General features: G+C 43.4%; 1 protein-coding gene across 1 annotated transcript in view; it reads left to right on the plus strand.

Annotated features, from left to right (window-relative positions):
- LOC126334783 (agrin-like) overlaps positions 1–24,010 on the plus strand; it is a 1,978,886-nt gene that overhangs the window by 1,908,468 nt on the left and 46,408 nt on the right. The window contains exon 5 of the mRNA XM_049997385.1: positions 2,440–2,652. Within this exon, the coding sequence (XP_049853342.1) occupies positions 2,440–2,652 (213 nt within the window). The remainder of the gene's footprint in view (positions 1–2,439; positions 2,653–24,010) is intronic.

Below are 24,010 nucleotides of genomic sequence, written 5' to 3' on the forward strand. Positions count from 1 at the left end.
AGATAGAGTCGATCCGCCGGGCGGTGTGGCCGAGCGGTTCTAGGCGCTACAGTCTGGAACCGAGCGACCGCTACGGTCGAAGGTTCGAATATTGTCTCGGGCATGGATGTGTGTGATGTCCTTAGGTTTGTTAGGTTTTATTAGTTCTAAGTTCTAGGCGACTGTTGACCTCAGAAGTTAAGTTGCGTAGTGCTCAGAGCCATTACTAACAAACTATGGACATCCAAACAAGAAATGAGTCACAGACAACTAGTCGATATCCAGAGAACAAGTTCTAAGTTCTAGGGGACTGATGACCTCAGAAGTGAAGTCGCATAGTACCCAGAGGCATTTGATAGAGAAGATCCATCCAACGGAGAGCAGCGCGCTTCGTTACAGGATCATTTAGTAACCGCGAAAGCGTTACGGAGATGATAGATAAACTCCAGTGGAAGACCCTGCAGGAGAGACGCTCAGTAGCTCGGAACGGGCTTTTGTTGAAGTGTCGAGAACATACCTTCACCAAGGAGTCAAGCAGTATATTGGTCCCTCCTACGTATACTTCACGAAGAGACTATGAGGATAAAATCAGAGAGATTAGAGCCCACACAGAGGCACAACGACATCTTTCTTTCCACGAACCATACGAGACTGGAATAGAAGGGATAACCGATGTTGTTGTTGTTGTTGTGGTCTTCAGTCCTGAGACTGGTTTGATGCAGCTCTCCATGCTACTCTATCTTGTGCAAGCTTCTTCATCTGCCAGTACCTACTGCAATCTACATCCTTCTGTGTCTGTTTAGAGTATTCATCTCTTGGTCTCCCTCTACGATTTTTACCCCCCACGCTGCCCTCCAATACTAAATTGGTGATCCATTGATGCTTCAGAACATGTCCTACCAACCGGTCCCTTCTTCTTGTCAAGTTGTGCTACAAACTCCTCTTCTCTCCAATCATACCTCCTCATTAGTTATGTGATCTACCCATCTAATCTTCAGAATTATTCTGTAGCACCACATTTCCAAAGCTTCTATTCTCTTCTTGTCCAAACTAGTTATCGTCCACATATGGCTACACTGCATACAAATACGTTCAGAAACAACTTCCTGACACATAAATCTATACTCGATGTTAACAAATTTCTCTTCTTCCGAAACGCTTTCCTTGCCATTGCCAATCTACGTTTTATATCCTCTCTACTTCTGCCATCATCAGTTATTTTGCTCCCCAAATAGCAAAACTCCTTTACTACTTTAATTGTCTCATTTTCTAATCTAATTCCCTCAGCATCACCCGACTACATTCCATTATCCTCGTTTTGCTTTTGTTGATGTTCATCTTACATCCTCCTTTCAAGACACTGTCCATTCCGTTCAACTGCGCTTCCAATTCTTTTGCTGTCTCTGGCAGAATTACAGTGTCATCGGCGAACCTCGAAGTTTTTATTTCTTCTCCACAGATTTTAATACCTACTCCGAACTTTTTTTTTGTTTCCTTCACTGCTTGCTCAATATACAGATTGAATAACATCAGGGATAGGCAACAACCCTGTCTCCCTCCCTTCCCAAAGACTGCTTCCCTTTCATGTCCGTCGACTCTTATAACTGCCATCTGGTTTCTGTACGGATTGTAAATAGCCTTTCGCTCCCTGTATTTTACCCCTGCCACCTTCAGAATTTGAAAGAGAGTATTCCAGTCAACATTGTCAAAAGCTTTCTGTAAGTCTACAAATGCTAGGAACGTAGGTTTGCCTTTCCTTAATCTAGCTTCTAAGATAAGTCGTAGGGTCAGTATTGCCTCACGTGTTCCAATTACGGAATCCAAACTGATCTTCCCCTGAGGTCGTCTTCTACCAGTTTTTCTATTCGTCTGAAAGGAATTCGCGTTAGTCTTTAGCAGCTGTGACTTATTAAACTGATAGTTCGGTAATTTTATCTGTTAGCCCCTGCTTTCTTTGGGATTGGAATAATTATATTCTTCTTGAAGTCTGAGGGTATTTCGCCTGTCTCGTACATCTTGCTCAGCAGATGGTAGACTTTCGTCAGGACTGGCTCTCCCAAGGCCGTTAGTAATTCTAATGGAATGTTGTCTACTACCGGGGCCTGAGTCGAAACAAGGCCCCGGGGGAAGTGATAGAGGTACTCAAAGTATCCTCCGCCACACACCGTCAGGTGGCTTGCGGAGTATGGATGTAGATGTTAGATGTAGTCGCCTGTCGGTACTTCATGAAACTGTAGGTCTGAAATGGAAATATTCCAAGATGTAACACAAAAAAGAATGTGCATTTTATTAACCAAAATTAGCCGATAAAAAATGTGTTGCATTAGTTGTTGAACGCCCCTCGTATTTTTATTTACTTCCATGTAGTTTCAGAGGATTTCTGCTCGCCGGATACTTCGTCGCCCGTAAGCCACCTGGAGCGCGGAGTGTAGAGTGACGCGCGCCTTGCTGGTGTTGCAGAGCCGTGCGAGCGCCAGCAGTGCCCGTGGGGCGCGGAGTGCGTGACGGTGGCCGGCCGCGCCGCCTGCCGCTGCCCCGAGCTGTGCCCGCCCCCCCACGACGCCGGACCCGTCTGCGGCACCGACGGCCGCACCTACCCCACAGAGTGCGACCTGCGCGCCGCAGCCTGCAGCCTACGAGACGGCACCCGCCTCAGCCACCACGGGCCCTGCGGTCAGTCTGCACCCACTCTCTCTGCACGCTCCTCATCCACTAGTCACACTGCACCCTCTCGTAGACACCGAAGCCACTTTCGCGATAAGTTCCGCAGTCACCTACCGAAAATGACTTATTGATTGGCGATTCCATGTAGTGTTATATGCACCACGACCAGATAATGGATATAATTGGAAGGAGAAACAGCATTGGTCTTTTTTTTATTTATTATCCGCATAATCGATTTTCGGTCGCTTAGTGACCATCCTCAGTGCCAGAAGCTAAAAATTTCACGTAACGATCGGAGAGCATAAAACAGAAAATCACAAGTACACCTGCGTATGAACATAAGAGTTGGTAGGAACGTACCTGTAATATACAATTAAACTTGGTAGGCACTGGTATCAACAAGCTTAGAGTGATCACATAAACTGAGGCCGCTGTTTACATGCACCTGTTCAGCAGACCTCGGCTTGCAACGCCCTCTATGTGACATGTGTCACGTGAAAACTTTATATTACTGGTTCTGCAAGATATTAACACAAAATAACTCTTGTGCATGGATGCGTGTGATGTCTTTACGTTAGTTAGGTTTAAGTATTTCTAAGTTCTATGGGACTGATGACCTCAGACGTTAAGTCCCATAGTGCTCAGAGCCATTTGAACCATTTTTGAACACCGTACTGAGTTTGAACAAGGTGGTGTAGTAAAGTTACGATAAGCTGGATGTTCCTTCCGCGATACTGCAGAGAGACGTGGCAGGAATGTAGCCGCTCTCGTACGTGATTGCCATCAGTGGTGGTGACGATAATGTACGCTCACAAGAAGACTGGGCTCCGGACGGCCACTTGGTACAACCGAGAGGGAAGACCATCGTATTCGGTGTATGGCTCTGGTGCGTCGTACTGTATCTGCAGCAGCAATTTCAGCAGCAGTTGGCACCACAGTGACAAAGCGAACCGTTACAAATCGGTTAATTCAAGTATATCTCCGAGCTAAACGACCTGAAACGTGCATTCCACTGACCCCAAACAACTGACATTTGCGACTTCAGTGGTGCTAATCAAGATCTCATTGGAGAGCAGGGTGGAGGTCTATCCTGTTATGCCCCGTGCCAGTAATGGCCGCGTGTTGATCAGGAGGAGGCCGGTTGAGGGCTTGCAAACAACTTACCGGCGTGCTTGACACATTGGATCTACACCTGGTGTGAATTTTTGGGGTGCGACTTCGTTCGACAGGAAGAGCACTCTCGTGCTTATCCCACGTACGTCAGTCCGGCGGTTCGACATGTTGTGTTGCCATTAATGAACAGCATTCCAGGGGGTGTTTTCCAACTGAATAACGCTCGCTCACATACCTATGTTGTAACCCGTGAAAGTCACGAGCTCTATCTTCTTATCTCGTGTTTTCTACTGAAAATCTCGTGCTCTTACTCTTGTTAACTTTACTGTTACAGAGATCGCCTAAACTTTATTATTTCTGCAATTGGTTAAAAAAAATGGTTCGAATGGCTCTGAGCACTATGGGACTTAACACCTGTGGTCATCAGTCCCCTAAAACTTTAGAACTACTTAAACCTAACTAATCTAAGGACATCATACACATCCATGCCCGAGGCAGGATTCGAACCTGCGACCGTAGCAGTCACGCGGTTCCGGACTGAGCGCCTTAACCGCGAGACCACCGCGGCCGGCTTTGCAATTGGTCCAGTGCGCAACAAATAACCTACTTGGTCTTTCTGCTGCCACTGCTTGATCTGCTGCATTCCATTATTTAACAAAAACATTAAAAAAACCTATTATTCATGCTGAGCATGCTGAGTGCAATGCATGGTCTGTATGGGCGGCTCCTGCTGTTGCTACGGCTGCAGCTGCTGTTGCTTACTACAACTACATATAATTCAAGAGAAAGGGTTTGATCAAATCTAAACTCGATAAATGATAACCCAAACAAGTAATTCGTTATTTCAAAAACTATATTCTGAAAGCGATTCTTTCTCATTCAATTAACAAAACGCTAGAAGCTCTTTGAACAATCGCTTCGTATGTAAATCTGCCTCCAGTGGCATTAAAGCAATATTACAAATTAATCAAACTCTTGAGACAGACTGAAATACTTCTCAATTAAATACATAGTGAAACAATTCCCTCACAAATACCAAAGAAATCAATGACAAAAATCAATACTTAATCTATTCGCCTAACAATGGTTTCCCTTGAGAATTCAACTCCTATCATTATCAAAATTACCGTCTGCTGCTACGCACATACACAAACCCTTTTCTTTAAATTAATAAGGGCGCTGCAAATTGTAACAAACATAAACATAATACCAAATCCTGTGTCGCTGCTGGCGGACACGGCAGTACGGCAGCTCGGCGACGACCCCTCGCCCAACACATGTGCGCAGCACAGCAGGCGGGCTCGCTCCTACCCTGGCTTCAAAACTGCCACTACTAAATCCGTGCACTGCGAAGCGCGACAACAATATCTTAGATTCCAGAGCTTGTGTATACGCGCTGTAGCCAACCTTTAAATCCTAAGAGAGTATTGCCAACTCTCACACGACATGCTCTACAAAGTGTCTACTCGATCACCGGAACTGTCTCCAATCGAGCACATAATGGGAAACAGGCGGACGTTAAGTCCAGCGTCATGCACAAACAGCATTAGCCGTCCCTGTACTGACCGACCAAGTGCAACAGGCAAGGAAATCCAGCCCGAAACCTGACATGCGATGGCTGTACATCACAATGCACTCGCATTTGCATGCTTGCGTTCAACCTTATGGCGGTTACACTAGTTATTAATATACCAGCATTTCACATTTTCAGTGACGTATCTCTCTCTTACATTAACCTGTGATCTTCATGTTCACTCACTCACTGGTCATACCGGACTCGAGAGTCCACTACCGCAGCAACGTATTTTCGCCATCTGTCCCTGTCTTGGGCTACTTCCTTCCATTCACATTCAATACCTAGGCTCCTCAAATCAGCCCTCACATTGTCCTCCCATCTACGTCTCGGTCTCCCCACAAGACGTTTTCCCTCTAAGTGCCCTACCAGTACTCTGCATGCTGCCGTGCCCTCATCCATTCGAGGTACGTGACCCGCCCATCGCAGCCTACGTGATTTAATAATACTGATTATGTCAGGGCTTGAATAGAGTTCGTGAACCTCTTCGTTATGCAATATTCGCCACTCTCCGCTAATGTCGTGCCTTTTTGCTCCGAAAATTTTCCTCAAAATTTTGTTTTCAAAAACTCGAAACGGCTTTTCATTTTGCTCAGTGAGAGACCAAGTCTCACACCCATACAGCATAACTGGTAGAATAATAGTTTTGTATATTCTAATCTTTAAATTCCTAGACAATATCCGTGATGATAGTAATCGATTCAGTGAGAAGTAGCACGCATTTCCCGCCCGTAATCTCTTCTTCAGTTCGAATTCAATCTAATTTCTCGAAGTAATGTCCACGCCTAGATTCTTAAATGTGTTCACTTTTTCAAACTGCATGTCTCCAACTCTTAACATTTCCTGATGTACTGCGGTTGGCATTCTAGTAGTAACCAGGTATTTGCTTTCGTCTTCACTTATCCTTAGATCTACATCTTCACTACCCTTAATTAACGCATTAGCATTTGCTGTTACAGATTGTTTCATATCGCTAATGATGTTTAGATCATCTGCATATCCTAATATCTTAACATTTCCATTTAACTCCAGACCCTCTGAATTAACTGCTGCCATTCGTACAATATATTCTAGGACTAAATCAAAAAGTAGCGGAGACAGGGCATCTCCCTGCTTAAGTCCGTTCCTTATTACAAATTCTTCTGACTCCAATTTCCCCATACGTATTCTACCTTTGGGGTTTTTCAAACTCGCTTCTATAAGTCTAACATACTTCTTTGGTATTCCAGGTTCCAAAAGAATTCTGCACAATTTTGATTGCAACACTGAATCTATGAAAAGATTATGAACTGGTTTATTGTATTCCCATTTCTTTTCCAAAATTTGACGCAGGGTGAATATTTGGTCTATCGTTGATCTGTTCCTCCGAAAGCCAGCTTGGTAATCCCTCAACTTCATCTGCATATGGTGCAAGCCTGCTTATCAGAATATTCGAGAAAATTTTGGAACTTGCTGGTAATAGCGATATCCCTCTATAATTACTACAATCCATTTTGTCGCCCTTCTTAAAAATTGGGATCAGAATCGACTCCTGCCACTTTCACGTAACAAATGGTTCCGAGCACTATGAGACTGAACATATGTGGTCATCAATCCCCTAGAACTTAGAACTACTTAAACCTAACTAACCTAAGGACATCACGGACATCCATGCTCGAGGCAGGATTCGAACCTGCGACCGTAGCGGTCAGGCGGTTTGAGACTGAAGCGCCTAGAACCGCACGGCCACACCAGCCGGCCTCTTCAGGTATCATCTCTGAGTTTCATACTTAAGTTATCACTTTGTAAACTACTTCCACCAATTTCTGTCCCCCATTATTAACTAATTCTGCAGTTATGCAATCTGATCCTGGAGTTTTACGGTTTTTCAATTTGTTGATTGCATCTCTCACTTCCTTTAACGTCGGCTCAGGTATCTGGGGTTCTGCCGTATGTGTTTCGTACGCCTGTTCATTTCTTGCTTCCCGGTGTACATTTAATATATGCTCAAAATACGCCTTCCATTTAGTTAATATAGCACTGGGGTCTGTCAGTATTCCCCCGGCATCCCCTCGAAGTTCATTTGTCCTAGCCTTTAACCCCTTCCTATTCCCATTTAGTCTAAGTAAAGTTCCCTTCGTGTTACCTAGACAGATTTATTCCCCAATATTCATTACTCTACATTATTTAATTTTTGTTATTGTTATTTTTTCCATTACTGTGTGGTAGTTAGTAGTCAGTATGCACCATTGGACTGACACACCTGAGAAGCTAAGGGCTTACCCTCAGTGCCGCGACGACGCTCAGCGCATGTAGAGCCCCCTGCAGGTATCAGCGCGGCTTTTCACGTTTGAAGTTTTAGCGGGACAGCCCGGAGGTCTCTCACACACGTGACACAGGTCAGGCAGAGGCTGGCGATGAGCTTTGTGGCGCCGCAGTGGACTGCCGGCGCACTTCAAAGCGCTTTGTCGCGCCCAGCCCTGCACAGCGCGGACAGGGCTGTCGCCGCCGGCTGCTTCAGACCACAGTTTAGCTCTGTAATGTAAACACGTGCGATAGTGGAGGCCCACGAAGAAAAACACGTTGTTTCAGCTGTGCCCAACAGCCATTGCTTTTTAACGAGGTCTCTCCGTTTGTTCATGTGCGGCACCTGTCAGTAACAGAACAGTGGTTACAAAGTAAGCATGAAACACAATCCAGCCCACACTAATAATCTCTTTTTTCCCCATCACGTGTTATTTATTGTTTTCATAAAATGTCATCTGCGTTGGAGCATAAGAGTTCAGAAGGAAACTTCTGGGTTACAGAAATAAACGAATGCATTCCTACTATGCAAACGTTTGTCACTGCTACTTTACAGATCATCCAGCCATCGTATGATCTCCACTAACGCTCATGTAACGTCTGGCCACCGGATCGATGATGACCTTAGTTTAACAGTACTGCACAAATACTGAACAGGTCACACACTAAAACGTCATCAACTACACGTTTCAGGATAAGCAATCATCAGGTATGTGTGAAACAGTGGCTACATAGTCATGTCGTAAGAGCAACAGCCGTGACATGGCGCATAGAAGAAGTTAGGAGTAAAAGACACATACCAGGTATAAATTACGCGTATGCTTTGGAAGTCAGATCTGGAAGCTGGAGAGATTGAATAAGAGTCCCTAACCGTTCTTTCCACCAACATGTCGTCTTCCAAAGTTGTGTCCCCAGCACAGAAGACAGCTCGTCGGTCGTGGGATCTTCTTCGACAAAAGCTGCTATTCCGTCATCTGGAACCTGTGATTGTGGTTTCTATGGGATGCTACGTGCCCAGATTAGTCTCCGTATATACAGAGGGCAAGATCTGTAGTACTGACAATGATAGAAGGCGACACTTTTCATTACTGTATCCTGTTTCATTACATTTAAATAATCACACTTTCTACACCGTATTTTACAACACTTGACATAGCTTACTTAATTGTACGGTAACTTTTCTATCCACTTCCGATATTGAGTACAACATGACGGTTCCTCCTGAACGACCGAAACATAGTTACACGTCCATCCCTCTAGAACTCCCGAAACAGTCTGACTAAAGCAGCCGAAGTACGTCCCTCAGGCGCGCCAAAGTAATCCGAAAGTGTCGAAAGCACATCAGTTGCAATATCGCTACTCTTATGTTTCTCAAAAGTAAAGGTATCCAAGAGACATTGTCATACTGAAAACTGGGTTAAATATAATGAAAAAAATAATTAATAAGATAGTTTAGGCGTTTAGGCGAATGTGCAGACCAATCACAAGCAAGTTCAGTACAATTGACGGACTCTCCCACGGGAATGGTATATACTGCACCATCTGTCGCTTGTACGTCACTCCACTTCGCTAGCATTAAGCTGCGTCAAGGCGAGCTTCTAGCAAAATAATATATCGTGGCCACAGCCAGGAATATCACACAGGCACATCAAGTTGTACACATGAAATTAACTTTTGTGTTACATACTTAACTATCAAAGGCAGACTGACGGTTCCACAGTGATAACAGCAAAGCGAAACAAAATTTTGCCGATAAGCGCCGATAGTGTACACTAGTGGCTTTCCACAGCCTCAAGTGACAAACGAATCCTTATGTACTATAGTTTTTTTAAAATACGTAAAGTCGTATAACCAAAAAGAAACAACAACAGTATAAAATATACACGCGCCAGCTTAAAAGCGCCAATACAGGAGCCATGAAGAAGTTAAGGTAATTTTACAAGAGTAAACTAAGACATATTTTTAAAAAAATTAGACTGTAGAGGCATTTACGATGTCCGCGTTCCACAATGACGAATATTATGACTAACAACCCAGATAACAACACAAGAAAAAATGTACAGAGACTTATAGAATAGTTATTTACTTATAACATTACAAAAAAGTGTGGCATGATCACGTGTTGCTGTTAACATTGTGGAACCGTCAGTCTGTGTCTAACACTTATGTATATAACATATAACTTCACTTCATGTGTACAGCGCTGTGTTTTCTTATTACATGACTATTTATCCTCTGTTTCATAGATATCTGTTGATAGGTTATATTAATGCATAGTGTTAAAAGTCATTCAGTCACTAGTTGGCGAAGTTCTACCACCTGACCTGTTGAGCATTTGTGCAGTACCGGTACTGTTCCAACTACATAAGGTAGTCCCATGCTTCCTGTACCACTTCTTGCCCCAATTCCCACATAACCGAAGTGTCAGCGTTCCCACTTTTCCGATACTGATTTCAGGCTTCTTTTTCGGGGGGGGGGGGGGGGGGGGGTTGGGAGGCAGCCCTATCGCATTTAGTTAGAAAACTTCTATCGCATATTAAGTTATAAATATTTTTGGTCTATTAACATAAAGGTTTTAAACTTACTAGGCGCGGCTTGCGTAAAATATCTGTTATTAAGTAGATAAAACCTACGTTTCAGCCACATTTGCTGTGGTCCTGCCCTAGATCTACAGAGGAGCACGTTGGTGTGTTGGCGAAGACTCACTTATAGTTATTAGTTATCTACTAGGCATGGGATTACTCAGAATATTAAAAACTGTGTATCTCATTAGTTTCCTTGGATAGAAGGAGTAGGAAACTTAATGTGATTGTTTTCATGTCGTGGAAAGGGTGCGGATCTCACATTACCTGTTGCTCCACGCGATATGAGCGATGATTAGCAGTCAAAGGTAAATAGCATCTCGATCACTGTAAACGCTATTTCCCTGATTCAGGATATTATGCGCACAATTACACTTTCTTATCGGTAATATCGTCAGTATTATCTGCTGAATTTTGACAGCCGCTGTGACCGAGCGATTCTAGGCTCTTTAGTCTGGAACCGCGCGACCGCAACGGTCGCAGGTTCGGCTCCCGCGTCGAGCATAGATGTGTGTGCTGTCCTTAGTTTAGTTAAGTTTAAGTAGTTCTAAGTTCTAGGGGACTGATGACGTCAGATGTTAAGTCCCATAGTGCTCAGAGCCATTTGAACCATTTCTGCTGAATTTTGGTGACTGCCAACCGGGATAGGGCAAGTATATATATTTGTTTTCAACCATGTACTTATCGGACTTTCTTTTTCTCATTTGGACCAACCATGTCTAACGTCAAAATTTTGGCATCTGGTTTTAAACACCCTTCATGTTTTTTGCCACGTGTGGAGTTTCCCATTGCTTCAGACTTCACACCACACACGATGGAAAAGTAGCTGGGATTCATAAAATTTAGCGATTGACTCCTACAGTAATCGAATCCATAGCGATTCCATAAAATTATTGCGTCACTGGGTTTTTATCCAGTTCACACAATGGCTAATGGCTGATTGGCTTTTGGATTAAAACCAAGCATTACCCTCGCTTCCACTAATTACACGCTATGCCCTTTACCGCCTCCCAACCGGACTTCTCGCTGCAATTATTTATATCCTGCTGTTGTTCAAATGTGTGTGAAATCTTATGGGACGTAACTGCTAAGGTCGTCAGTTCCTAAGCTTGCATACTACTTAACTTAAATTATCCTAAGGACAAACACACACACACACACACACACACACACACACACACACACACACACATGCCCGAGGTAGGACTCGAACCTCCGCTGGGACCATGCTGTTGTTGTTACATTCACTCCGAGGACTGGTTTGAAGCAGCCACCGACGTTAGACTATACTGTACATGCCTCATTATCTCCACAATTTTAACCCTGCCACTTCCCTTCATTAGCGAACTGAAGATTTCTTGATGTCTCCAGGTCTGTCTGTCAACCGACCCCTTCTTTTAGTCAAATTAGGGCATAGAAATGTTTACCCTAATTCGACTCAATATGTACTCATTAGTTATTCGATCTACCCATCTACTCTTCCACAGTCTTCAGCAGCACCACATTTCGAAAGCTTCTGTTTTCTTCTTATCTGTACTATTCTTCCTGAACATTTCACTTTCGGACAATACTACACTCCAAAAAATACTTTGAGAAACGACACGTTAACATTACATCTCTATTCTATGTTAGCTGATTTTCTTTTTCCCCCAGAAATTCTTTCCTTACTGTTGCCAATTTCAATATAATATCCTTTCTACTTGGGCCATCATCAGCTATTTTGCTGCCAAAGATCGAAATACTTCTACTACTTTTAATGTCTCGTTTCCTTATCTAGTTCTATTAGCATCATTTTATTTAATTCGACTTCGATTCCATTACCCCTGTTTTTTTATATTCATCCTGTAATCATTTTCCATCCACTTCAAATTCTTTGCTGTTTCTGGCAGAATTATAATGACATCGACAAACCTCAGAGTTACAGATTTACAGATTTAATTTAGGTCTCGAAAACTAGAAAACTTACACCTGAAGTTCTGGAAAATGAGTCTACGTCATCCCAGAAACTCCTGAAAGAAATCACTGGGAATCTTCTCAAAGCCAACACTACATAAGGTAAAATGCTTATCACTGCCAATTGACTCTAAATAATGAAAAGTGTAAAGTCATTCACACGAGTACTAAAAAGAATCCGTTAAATGTTGATTGTACGATAAATCACACAAATCTAAAGGCCGTAAATTCAACTAAATACAGTTACCAATAACTTAAATTGTACTGATAAAATAGAAATAGTTGTGCGGAAAGCAAACAGAAGACTGTGATTTATTGGCCGAACACCTAGAGAATGCAACACGTCTACTAAAGAGACTGCCTACACTACTTGTGTAATATTGCTGTGTGGTGTGGGATCCGCATCAGATAGGATTGTCTCAGGACATCGAAAAAGTTCAAAGGAGGGCAACTCGTTTTGTATTATCGCGAGATAGGGGAGAGAGTGTCATGGATGTGATACACGATTTGGGGTGGCAGTCTGTATCTACATTTACGTGATTACTCTGCAATTCACAATTAAGTCCTTGACAGAGCGTTCATTGAACCACCTTCAAGGTATTTCTCTACCGTTCCACTCTCGAACACGCCGCGGGAGAAAAGAACACTTATAGCTTTCTGTGTGAGGTCTGATTCTCTTATTTTATTATGATGATCTCTCCTCCCCAATGCAGATGGGCGCCAACAAAATACTGTCACACACTGAGAAGAAAGCTGGTGATTAAAATTTCATGAAAAAGTCTTGCCGCATCGAAAAGTGCCTTTGTATTCATGACTGCCATCCCAATTCGAGTACTGTATCCGTGGAACTCTCTCCCTTATTCCGCTATAGTACATAACGACTTGCTCATCTGTGAACTTTTTCGATGTGCTTCGTCAGTCCTATCGATGTTTGTTGCATCGCCCACAACAATACTCCGGAAGGAAGTCGGACAAGCGTAGTGTAAGCAGTCTCTTCACCAGATCTGCTGCATTTTGTATGTGTTGTGCCAGTAAATCGTAGTCTTTGATTTACTTTGTCCACAACATTATCTATGTGATAGTTTCGATTCAGATCGTTCGTCATTGTAATTCTTTAGTGTTTAGTTGAGTTTACAGCCGTTCAGTTTATGTAATTTATCGTGAAACCGAAATTTAGCGGGTCCCGTTTAGTACTATGTGGGTCACTTCACACTTTTCGTTATGGAGAGTTATTACAGCAAAGGCGTTTTTCGTCGCGGACGGTCCCTCTCACGACATTTCAATCACCTCCTTTCTCCTAAAAATCTGAAAATATTTTTTGGCGCCCATCTACATAAGGAGAACTGGTGTTCAAATGAGATAACGTAGAATTCGCACGAAAAGATTTAACTGTTTGTTTTTGCTGTTCTCTGCTCCAGAGTGAAACGGTAGAGAAGTACTTTGAAAGTGGTTCGGTGAATCCTCTGCCAGGCACTTAATTGTGATCTCGCTCGGACGGAAATTCGCCGAACGCTTGCCTCGCTGTGGAGGTCAAATGTAACGTCTCAACTGCGGTGGATTCTACAAAACTGTTAAAGTGCCTCAAAGCATTCCACGAATCAAAATTTTAATCAGTCACGAGTAGCTCCTTAAATGCTCGGAAACGATCCGTCGCAGTTAGAGAGGGCTAAAACAAAGTCCTTCAGCGTCCATTCGCAAACAAAACTAGCTACAAGCGGCTCGTGGAGATGTTAACAAAAAAGAAGATACAACATTGTTTTGTGGCAGGAGAGGAAGTGGTACAGCAGCGTTTTGTTGTAATAAATTGATAGCAATGGCATCCAGAATATACGTACACGTAACCAATTCCACATTCGTTTCCGACGGGCATTATTTTTTTGTGCGAGGAATCGTGAAAAATAAACTGTCAGCCGATCCCTGAATATTCATTACACATAACGGGCGGATTGGGGGGAAACAATTGTCTGCGGCCCCACTTGAGCTGACGGCGCGGTTTGTCGCAATTTATCGCCAGAGGTGGCCGCCAGCCACTGGCCGCTGGTGCTGCGCCCTGGTGGACCAGAGCGTAATGAAATGCTGCGGCACTTTATTAGCGGGCTCGCGGCTCCATTATCCCGCCGGCACAACGAGAGGGGACGCGCGAGCGCAATTGCATTCGGATTCTTTCTCTCTCTCTACTCTCTGTGTACTTCCGTGTGTTTGCTGAGCGCGATGTTTGCTTTATTGTCCAACAAACGTTTTTTGCTTGTTCCGAGTCGTAAACAAACTTTTTTTGAGAGCAATGAAATTCGTGAACTGCGTACTCTGCCTCCCCTCTCTGCGCGTTGGTCAGGTGCTTTGTGCACGCCTGTTTTAGCAGGGTATACATGTTGTTTCCTCACTACAATGCTGCGGAACAAGATGTTTGCAACGGTGTTGGTACACGCGCCGTATTTGCCTATTGTCTGCAACTCGGCGTGTATAACGAAACCAAAGACGTAGAGTACATTTCGAGCGGTACATATTTTTACTAGCAGGCTGGTACCCACGTGGTTTGCTACATGCAATGCTCTTGCATTGCCCTGAAAACATTCCTTGCAAATAAATTCGTCTCTAGTAAGATACTTTGATACTTATTGGGTGTTAGAGAAGCTACAATCCGAAAGTACCTATCAGTAATGAATTTCTTTACTCTGTTCGTTGCCTAAGTTCAACCCTAATACAAACAAACGACCGCTCAGCAGGACTCAGTGATTAGTCGTCGGACGCAATGAACTAGCACAACGTTTTGTCACACCACTTATGTACTGATTACGTATTTCGTTCACATGCATGTCCAGATGTACAGACACCAATGATGATTGAAAACCGTCCAAAATCAGTTCGAAATAAATTCACGGATATCTTGGTACCATCTATGTTATGCATAGATATACTACAAGTTGGTGAGACGTGAAAATTTGTCCAGGTTGAATCCCGATCCGACACAAATTTTCCTATGTCAGTACAGTTCAAAAATGGTTCAAATGGATCTGAGCACTACGGGACTTAACATCTGTGGTCATCAGTCCCATAGAAATTAGAACTACTTAAACCTAACAAACCTAAGGGCATCATACACATCCATGCCCGAGGCAGGATTCGAACCTGCGACAGTAGCGGTCAAGCGGTTCGACACTGAAGCGCCTAGAACCGCTCTGCCACAAGGGACGGCAATGATAGCTATTATACGGTATCTACATCTAATACATCTGATGACAAGATATTCGCAGACCTGGGATTTATTTCGGACTATTTAGTTGTTTTACCGTGAGTGTTACACTGAAGTACACTAAAGAACTGAAATTCTTCACTGTTTTCGCCAATCACCTTGTTAAATGTTTAGGTTACAAAGTTTAGTTTCAGATCTCATTGGACAGCCTCTCTCTCTCTCTTTTCCGCCATTCGTGTCGTGTACTATTGCCGACTGTAAGCGTTGTAAACATCTGTCAAATTGCTTCGATTTCAGTAGCGAAACGTAGACTCAGAGACGCTGTAAAAAGCAGTGAGGAAAAGACTGTACCTTATTTACGTGGGAGTAAAAGCCCGTAGACACCTCTATAAATGGACCAAGTGGAAACAAGTTTAAAAGTCCCTATCCGACGGGCAGCTCGCCTTCAGTCCACGAGATGTTCCTGGGAGCTTTGGCGATTTGATACGCAATGTTGGCGCATCGTCTGATGAGAATAATACGTGCTACAGTTCCTTCTCTCGCCGTCCAACACTGGAGATGGGAAGTTTTGTCCCTTCAGACTTGATGGTCATCAAGCTCCCACAGGTGGCAACCACCGCCATGGAGGTATATCCTAGAATAGTTTACATCCGTTTGGTATTTTCTCTTTAATTGGTGTTAAGCTATGGGCGATTTTATTTTATTTTTATCATTCTTGTAGTAAGTTAAATATGTAACCCTCGCTACAAACAGCACTACAATCTGTAACTAAAACCGAATGTGCAACACCCCTAACTCTCGACAATTTCAAGCCATTTTCACATAGTACTATAGCTTTCTAATAACGTCCTTGATTTTCTCTGTTAGCTATTATAATATTTGGTTTGTGCCCACTGTTTCCATTTCTATAGTACAAGTTTCATTGTCTATCGTATTCTGATTCACCTTCCCCTTTGCACTTTCTTCTTTCAATGCTGTTACGCATTTCGTGGTTTCCTGAGTTAGTTTTGTGAGAGACTAGATGTTATCTTTGTTGCCACTTTAACTACTTTTTTCTAAATTTTTCATTAGTGGTTTGTTGATTCACTTACACTGTTTTTGAGTTGTACGTTCTCCGATTTGTCTTTCTCTGGTCCTCAATGTTTTTAGTTTATACGAAGGTGAGTCAAATGAAAAACATAAAAATTTTTTAAAACATTATTTATTGTGCAGAAGTGGTACAAAGCTGTATCACTTTTCAACATAATCTCCCCCACGCTCAATGCAAGTTCTCCAGTGCTTACAAAGTGCATAAATTCCTTTAGAAAAATATTCTTTTGGTAGCCCGCGCAACCACTCATGCACCACGTAGCGTACCTTTTCATCAGAACGGAACTTCTTTCCTCCCATTGCGTCTTTGAGTGGTCCAAACATATGGAAATCACTTGGAGCAAGGTCTGGTGAGAATGGTGGATGAGGAAGACACTCAAAATGCAGGTCTGTGATTGTTGCAACTGTTGTACGGACAGTGTGGAGCCTTGCATTGTCAGGTTGCAAAAGGACACCTGCTGACAGCAATCCAAGCCGCAGATGATTTTTTAGGACATCTGTGACAGTGGTCCCTCTTGGCATGTAATGCTCCAAAATGACGCCTTTTTTGTCCCAAAAGAGAGTCAGCATAACTTTCCCTGTAGCCCACTTTTGAGGTTTTACTTTGAATTTTCAGTTTCTTTTCGATCGTAGTTTTTACTGCATTGCAAGTTATGGCAGCTGCATATAACAGCTCCTGGATGAAAAAATACTTTGTTTCATTTGCTTTCTTTGTTTTTTTCTGACCATAATGTAATCAATCTGATAACGCCCTGAATACCATAGTTTTATATATGTATAACGTTTTCTTGGTTGACTCTGAAATAATGAATGTGTGATCACCATGTCTTCTATATAGAAGAAGTCGCAGAAGTCTTTGTCCTCTTTCATTTCTAGTTCCTAAGTCCTTACTTCAACTTTTCACGTCTCCCACCACAGCATTCCAGATATCCGTAACAGTAAGATTCTGTCTTCCACAGGTTCAAATGGCTCTGAGCACTATGGGACTTAACATCTGTGGTCATCAGTCCCCTAGAACTTAGAACTACTTAAACCTAACTAACCTAAGGATATCACACACATCCATGCCCGAGGCAGGATTCGAACCTGCGACCGTAGCAGTCGCGCGGTTCCGGACTGAGCGCCTAGAACCGCTAGACCACAGCGGCCGGCTGTCTTCCACAGGTTACAGAAAGATCTCAAAATGTTCCTTTACTTCTTTTAGATTATCACTACATCCAGATGATGGAATAAACAGAGTATTTAAGAGAAAAGAGGACTTATTGGTAAAAATTAGAAGTAAGGTTGCTATAATTTTATGTCCAAAAAGCAATACTGTTGAAATATGGGCCAAGTTCTCCTTTCATTCTCACCGCTCTGTGACATAAAACAGTGCTGCATCTGGTTACCACGCACCTTGAAACATCCTTCAGCTGTTCCTCGCTTTGAATCACGCACTCTTTCAAATACATCTGGCTCCTTGGCACTTCGTTGGCTTTCCTGGCATAAGAAGTCATGAAAGTCTCCTCGGGTTTGATACCGGATTTTAAAATCAACTTGAGTCAATATTTCGGCGATCCAACTGTTCACTGTCTTCAGGACAACACTGCTGCTGCTGAATCCTGCTGAAAACTGATGCCAAGGTTGCCAATCGCCTTCCTATATAGGCCTCCGTACCGTACAAAGCGCATACGTAGCGCGGCACAATAGCTTCCCCTCAACACTGGGCCCTTAGCAGAATACCGGCGGCAACGATACAACTCGCTCAAAGAGTATTTTCAAACACTCGAAATGACCGCACTGAAGAACGTTCTTTTATGATACGGGATAGTGAAGGGTTCCATGTCTCGCTTACAGGAAAGCCACTGTCACTATTAATCCAATTGTCTGCCAACCTAATTTCGATTGCCTCTTTCTAAACATTGTTCCAAAGAAAACCAGATGTTTTGGGAACTAAGACAGTCACGTCAAATGTCATCCCACGTCCCTCGTTTAAGCAATGTTCCGGCTGTTGTAGCTTCGTATGACGGCGAGGTACACCGCACCTGTCCTGTAACTGTGCGAATCGAACGGCCGATGAAAGGCTTCCCACACTGACATAAAATTCGATATATGCCAGACTTCCTAACACCAAATCCTCTTTTACAGAGCCGAGTAGTGCCCTTCCGTGGAAGGTGGACGTCTTAAAATTCTTGGATTCTTAAACGACAAGCCCACTTATCTGTGCCTTGTCCTACAGATGGTGGGCAGCTGCATCGCCGAAATATTTAGTGAAGTTGATTTAAGAATCCGGCAACAAACCCGAGGAGACTTTCATACCTGGCTTAAGTCAGGTTGTGTCACATGTTTTTGTCATACGCTCCTGGAATATCTCCACATCTTCAATGGGTTAGGGATACACCAATGCCTTTGTTTTAAATCCAGCGGATTCAGGACCGGTGAACGTGGAGGCTATGCTACCGGACGTCCTAGATCGATCTATCACCCACGAAACGTTATGGTGTAGTACTGTCGCACGATCTATGTATAATGGGGTGATGTCCCATCTCGCATAAACGAAATTGGTTGTCTTTCTTCGAGGGTAATAATACCGGCAATTCGGCGTCCAATGATCCTCATCAGTAATATGGCATATTTTGCCGAGTATTACACATTAATCGTCACGAATAAAGTGGTCCATATCGCAACAGGTATTGGTATCATACGATTCTAGGACATTTTCCTCTAGTTTTGACCAATGCTGCCTCTCGTCGGAATATGTGACATTTTCTAACACACTGTATACAGGGATGACTGGTATATCTACAAGTCCTTCTTCCACTGAATGAACTTTATCCTGTCACTATACAGGAAGTAACTTTTGATTCTTTGTCCTTCGTCCTTCAACATTCCTACATCGACTCCAGTTATTTTGTTTTGATGCTCTATTACACGGAAATCGTCGCTCCAGAAATTTCTTCCCTTTTTCCATTTAATTTCTCTGATTTATAATACATATATCTGCAGCCTTGTCATCTCCCATTTTATCTTCTTTAATTTACCACAAACATTCCATGTTGCCACTTTTTTAAGCAGTTTCTTTGCTTTAATTTTATTCTTGCCTTGGTTACTGTTATTAAGCCCGGAGATCCTAATGGGGGACTCTTTTACCTGTGGAAAATTTAGTCCCAGGATGATACATCATAGATATAAACGGTTTTTTCTGTGGGATGATTTAGGAGAAAATTTCTGTTTGCTTTCGACACCGCAGTGAGATAGCCAGGATGATAGATGCCATCCTCATCTGTCTTGAGTTTCCTCTGTATTGCTGTACCGACTTTTCCTCCACCTGGAGTCAATACCACAAGTGCTGCTGCCCACTTGCAGACTAGTTTGTTTAAGGTCCGCCCCGGGTACTTTATAGGGTGTTCGGCAATTATCATTAAAAAACTTGTAGTACTTGTAGAAGCGAGCGAGTACATAATATTTTAGATTGGAACCCATGTCCAATAATTACCGTTTCGGTGCCACAACATTCTGAAACCATTATGGTGCCGCGCGACGTAGTCGCGCGGTCTCAGGCGCATTGTCACGGGTCGCGCCGCTCCACCCCGTCTGAGGTTCGAGTCCTCCCTCTGGCATGGGTGTGTGTGTGTGTTGTACTTAGCGTAAGTTAGTTTAATTTGGATTAAGTAGTGTGTAAGCTTAGGGACCGATGACCTCAGCAATTTGCTTCCATAAGATTTTACCACATATTTCCAGATTCCATGCTGGCCACGCGACCACTTCCACAAGTAATTGATTAGGCGTACCCGAGTACATCACTTGTTTTCCAGTTCCATTCTTTATTAGCCAAAGAAATAGTTCGTGTACTCGTTCGGGTTCTCTTCAACGTGATGCAGTTCGGCCTCTTCCAATTCGCGTGTGTGGCGGCTCCTTGGAGCACCACAATCACGTCTGCGAACGTTGAAGGTACCCTTTCTCGAAACTGTTGCGTAAGTGTGGAGAAAAGGATATGCGATAAATCGGATGTTGTGGAGAACGATCTCGATAGAGGTGACGAGCTTCTCTTGCATTACTTTGAGCGTCACCATTCAGAAGTAGCATGTCGGTGTATTCTGCGAACGTGTACTCAACCATGTTGCTCTAACACTCACAAACGTATAAGTACGTGGTATCAAGTAACATTCCGCCAGTGCGGACGGTATTTTCTTCGTGATGCATTACCCGTGTTAAAATGGACCGTTTACCAATTGCGGAAAAGGTCGATATCGTGTTGATGTATCACTATTGTGATCAAAATGCCCAACGGGCGTGTGCTATGTATGCTGCTCGGTATCCTGGACATCAGCCAAGTGTCCGGACCGTTCGCCGGATAGTTACGTTATTTAAGGAAACAGGAACTGTTCAGCCACATGTGAAACGTCAACCACGACCTGCAACAAGTGATGATGCCCAAGTAGGTGTTTTAGCTACTGTGGCGGCTAATCCGCACATCAGCAGCAGAAAAATCGCGTGAGAATCGGGAATCTCTAAAACGTCGGTGTTGAGAATGCTACATCAACATTGATTGCACCCGTACCATATTTCCATGCACCAGAAATTGCATGACGACGACTTTGAACGTCGTGTACAGTTCTGCCACTGGGCACAAGAGAAATTACGGGACGACGACAGGTTTTTTGCAGGCGTTCTATTTAGCGACGAACCGTCATTCACCAACAGCGGTAACGTAAACCGGCATATAGTGCACTATTGAGCAACGGAAAATCCACGATGGCTGCGACAAATGGAACATCAGTGACCTTGGCGTGTTAATTTATGGTGCGGCATTATGGGAGGAAGGATAATTGGCTCCCATTTTATCGATGGCAATCTAACTGGGGCATTGTATGCTGATTTTCCACGTAATATTCTACCGATGTTACTACAAGATGTTTCACTGCATGACAGAATGGCAATGTACTTCCAACATGTTGGATGTCCGGCACATAGCTCGCGTGCGGTTGAAGCGGTACTGAATAGCATATTTCATGACAGCTCGATTGGTCGTCGAAGCACCATACCATGGCCCACACGTTCACCGGATCTGACGTCCCAGGATTTCTTTCTGTGGGGAAAGTTGAAGGATATTTTCTATCGTGATCCACCGACAATGCCTGACAAGATGCGTCAGCACATGGTCAATGCATGTGCGAACATTACGGAAGGCGAACTACTGGCTGTTGAGAGGAATGTCGTTACACGTATTACCAAATGTATTGAGGTTGACGGACATCATTTTGAGCATTTATTGCATTAACGTGGTATTTACCGGTAATCATGCTGTAACATCATGCGTTCTCAGAAATGATAAGTTCACAAAGGTACATATATCACACTGGAACAACCGAAATAAAATGTTCAAGCACACCTACGTTATGTGTTTTAATTTAAAAATCCTACCTGTTACCAACTGTTCCTCTAAAGTCGTGACCGTATGTTCGTGACTATTACAGCGCCATCTATCACAAACCGAAAATGTGGTCCAACTAATTCATATTTCTTTACGTACTACACGAATGTGGAATAAAAATGGGGTTCCTATTTTTAAGAAAACGCAGTTGATATCCGTTTGACCTATGGCAGCGCCATCTAGCGGGCCAACCATAGCGCCATCTGGTTTCCCCCTTCAAGCTAGACGAGTTACGTTCTTTGTACTTTTTTCTTTTGACGCTTATTTCGTGAGATGTTTGGCCCGGTCACTATCAATAGACCATCCTGTATACAGTAATTCACTTCACTCTACGAGTCCTACAAGATTTTTATGGTACACCCTCTGTTTTCTCGGTACCACTAACTCGCACTTAGGAGGCATTTTGTTATAGGACACCTGGTGGAATTTGAGGGTGGGGGGGGGGGGGTGTGTTAGCGGAAAATAATAGTAAAATCCCACGCAGGAACCACTATTGGGCCCTCAATTTATACCCTCTGAACTCAAGAAAATGCCTGGTGTAAATCTCCTCTATAAACAAGTGTCTGCGTTGTTCCAGAGGGCTGTTTTTCGTCCCTCACCCTGCGCACTTCAGCCATATGCTTGAAGATACATTCAAAACTGAGTCAGCTGCTGACGTATTCCCTCGCTGGCGCACTAGACGTGTATGTATCGTGTACACAGTGTGTTCCCGCACCTCCAGGCGAGCTATTGAGTTAAGCAGTCCTCTGGAGGGGAAACTTGGGTGAGGCGATGGCAGAGACTTGGGCTAAGCCGGCAGTAACCTCCGCTGGGATCTCCAGCGCCAACTCCTTAGCACCCGCCATCACCTGCGAGCGCTCCTGCTGTGTGCTTACCGCCGGGGCCGTCTCACAGACGAGAAAACTTCCCGTCTCAACTTCGGGCCTCTGCGGGTCCCACAGTGCACTTCCATAAAGCTCGGCGGATACTTCAGTTACGTTCATATTATAACCACAAAACTCTCAAAGCAAACAGTTATTCTTTCGAGCTGAGTGTTAAGAAACAATAGTACCCCCTCCCGCCGCCCAAACCTAGGACAGTAATGTACAACATCACCCGCAAAAGAACGCAGATATAGTCAATTGGTCTTTTCTCACTGATTTCCAGAATAACTGTTGTCTTCTTCGAATAATACATTAGTGGCACAAGGCATTGTTGATTGTTTGTTTCCTTTCTTGGCTCTGAGCACTATGGGACTCAACATCTTAGGTCATAAGTCCCCTAGAACTTAGAACTACTTAAACTTGACTAACCTAAGGACATCACACTCACCCATGCCCGAGGCAGGATTCGAACCTGCGACCGTAGCAGCCACTCGGTTCCGGACTGCAGTGCCAGAACCGCACGGCCACCGCGGCCGGCGTTTCCTTTCTTCCATTTTTTTGTTACCAACTTGCTTTTCATTATATCGATAATATACATATACACTTTCTTAGATTTTTCTAATAATCATTAGCCCAAGAAACGTTATACAGCGAATCTCCACACACAACCACTTTACCAGCTGGTGAAAATGCAGAGATAAGAAATAAGTATTTCTCGGCATATAATAAGTATTTTTCTGCGTATATACAAATGAGGATTACACTACAACGGAGAACATTTCAGTACATAATAAAAGGAGTGTAAATCAAGCACTGCTCGGATGTGAAAATCTGAGGTTTGTTTATTTCCCCAATTTCTATTGGTATCCGCTTGAGAAACGAACTGACAAAATAGTGCGTTACTTTCTACATAGGGTAAAAGAGTCGTCTAAAAGATTTTCTTTATCCTGTCTAGTGTTCACGTAGACAACTTATCTTTGTTATTAAAATATTATCCCCATGTATAAGTTTCAGATCGCCGTCTCCAATCTTCTGTACGGCTGTAAGGAGGTGTACAGTGTAGTGTTCTAGCGCTTAGAAACTTTATTGAGTGGAAACGGCATACAAGACATCGAAAGGAATTTGGAAACGTGTTGCTGGGATTGTAGAAGCACAGTATGGAACAGAATAAAGTATTCCAGATGCAAGGTTTTGTTTTTATTTCGAAACCCTGACACAAACTTTAGAGAACCAGTATTCCGGGAAGACTATGTAATCCTTTACTGTATACACCGTGTATCTTATTTAGAGATGAGAACGCCAAAACAA

Source organism: Schistocerca gregaria, chromosome 2, assembly GCF_023897955.1.
Source record: "Schistocerca gregaria isolate iqSchGreg1 chromosome 2, iqSchGreg1.2, whole genome shotgun sequence".
NCBI lineage: Eukaryota > Metazoa > Arthropoda > Insecta > Orthoptera > Acrididae > Schistocerca > Schistocerca gregaria.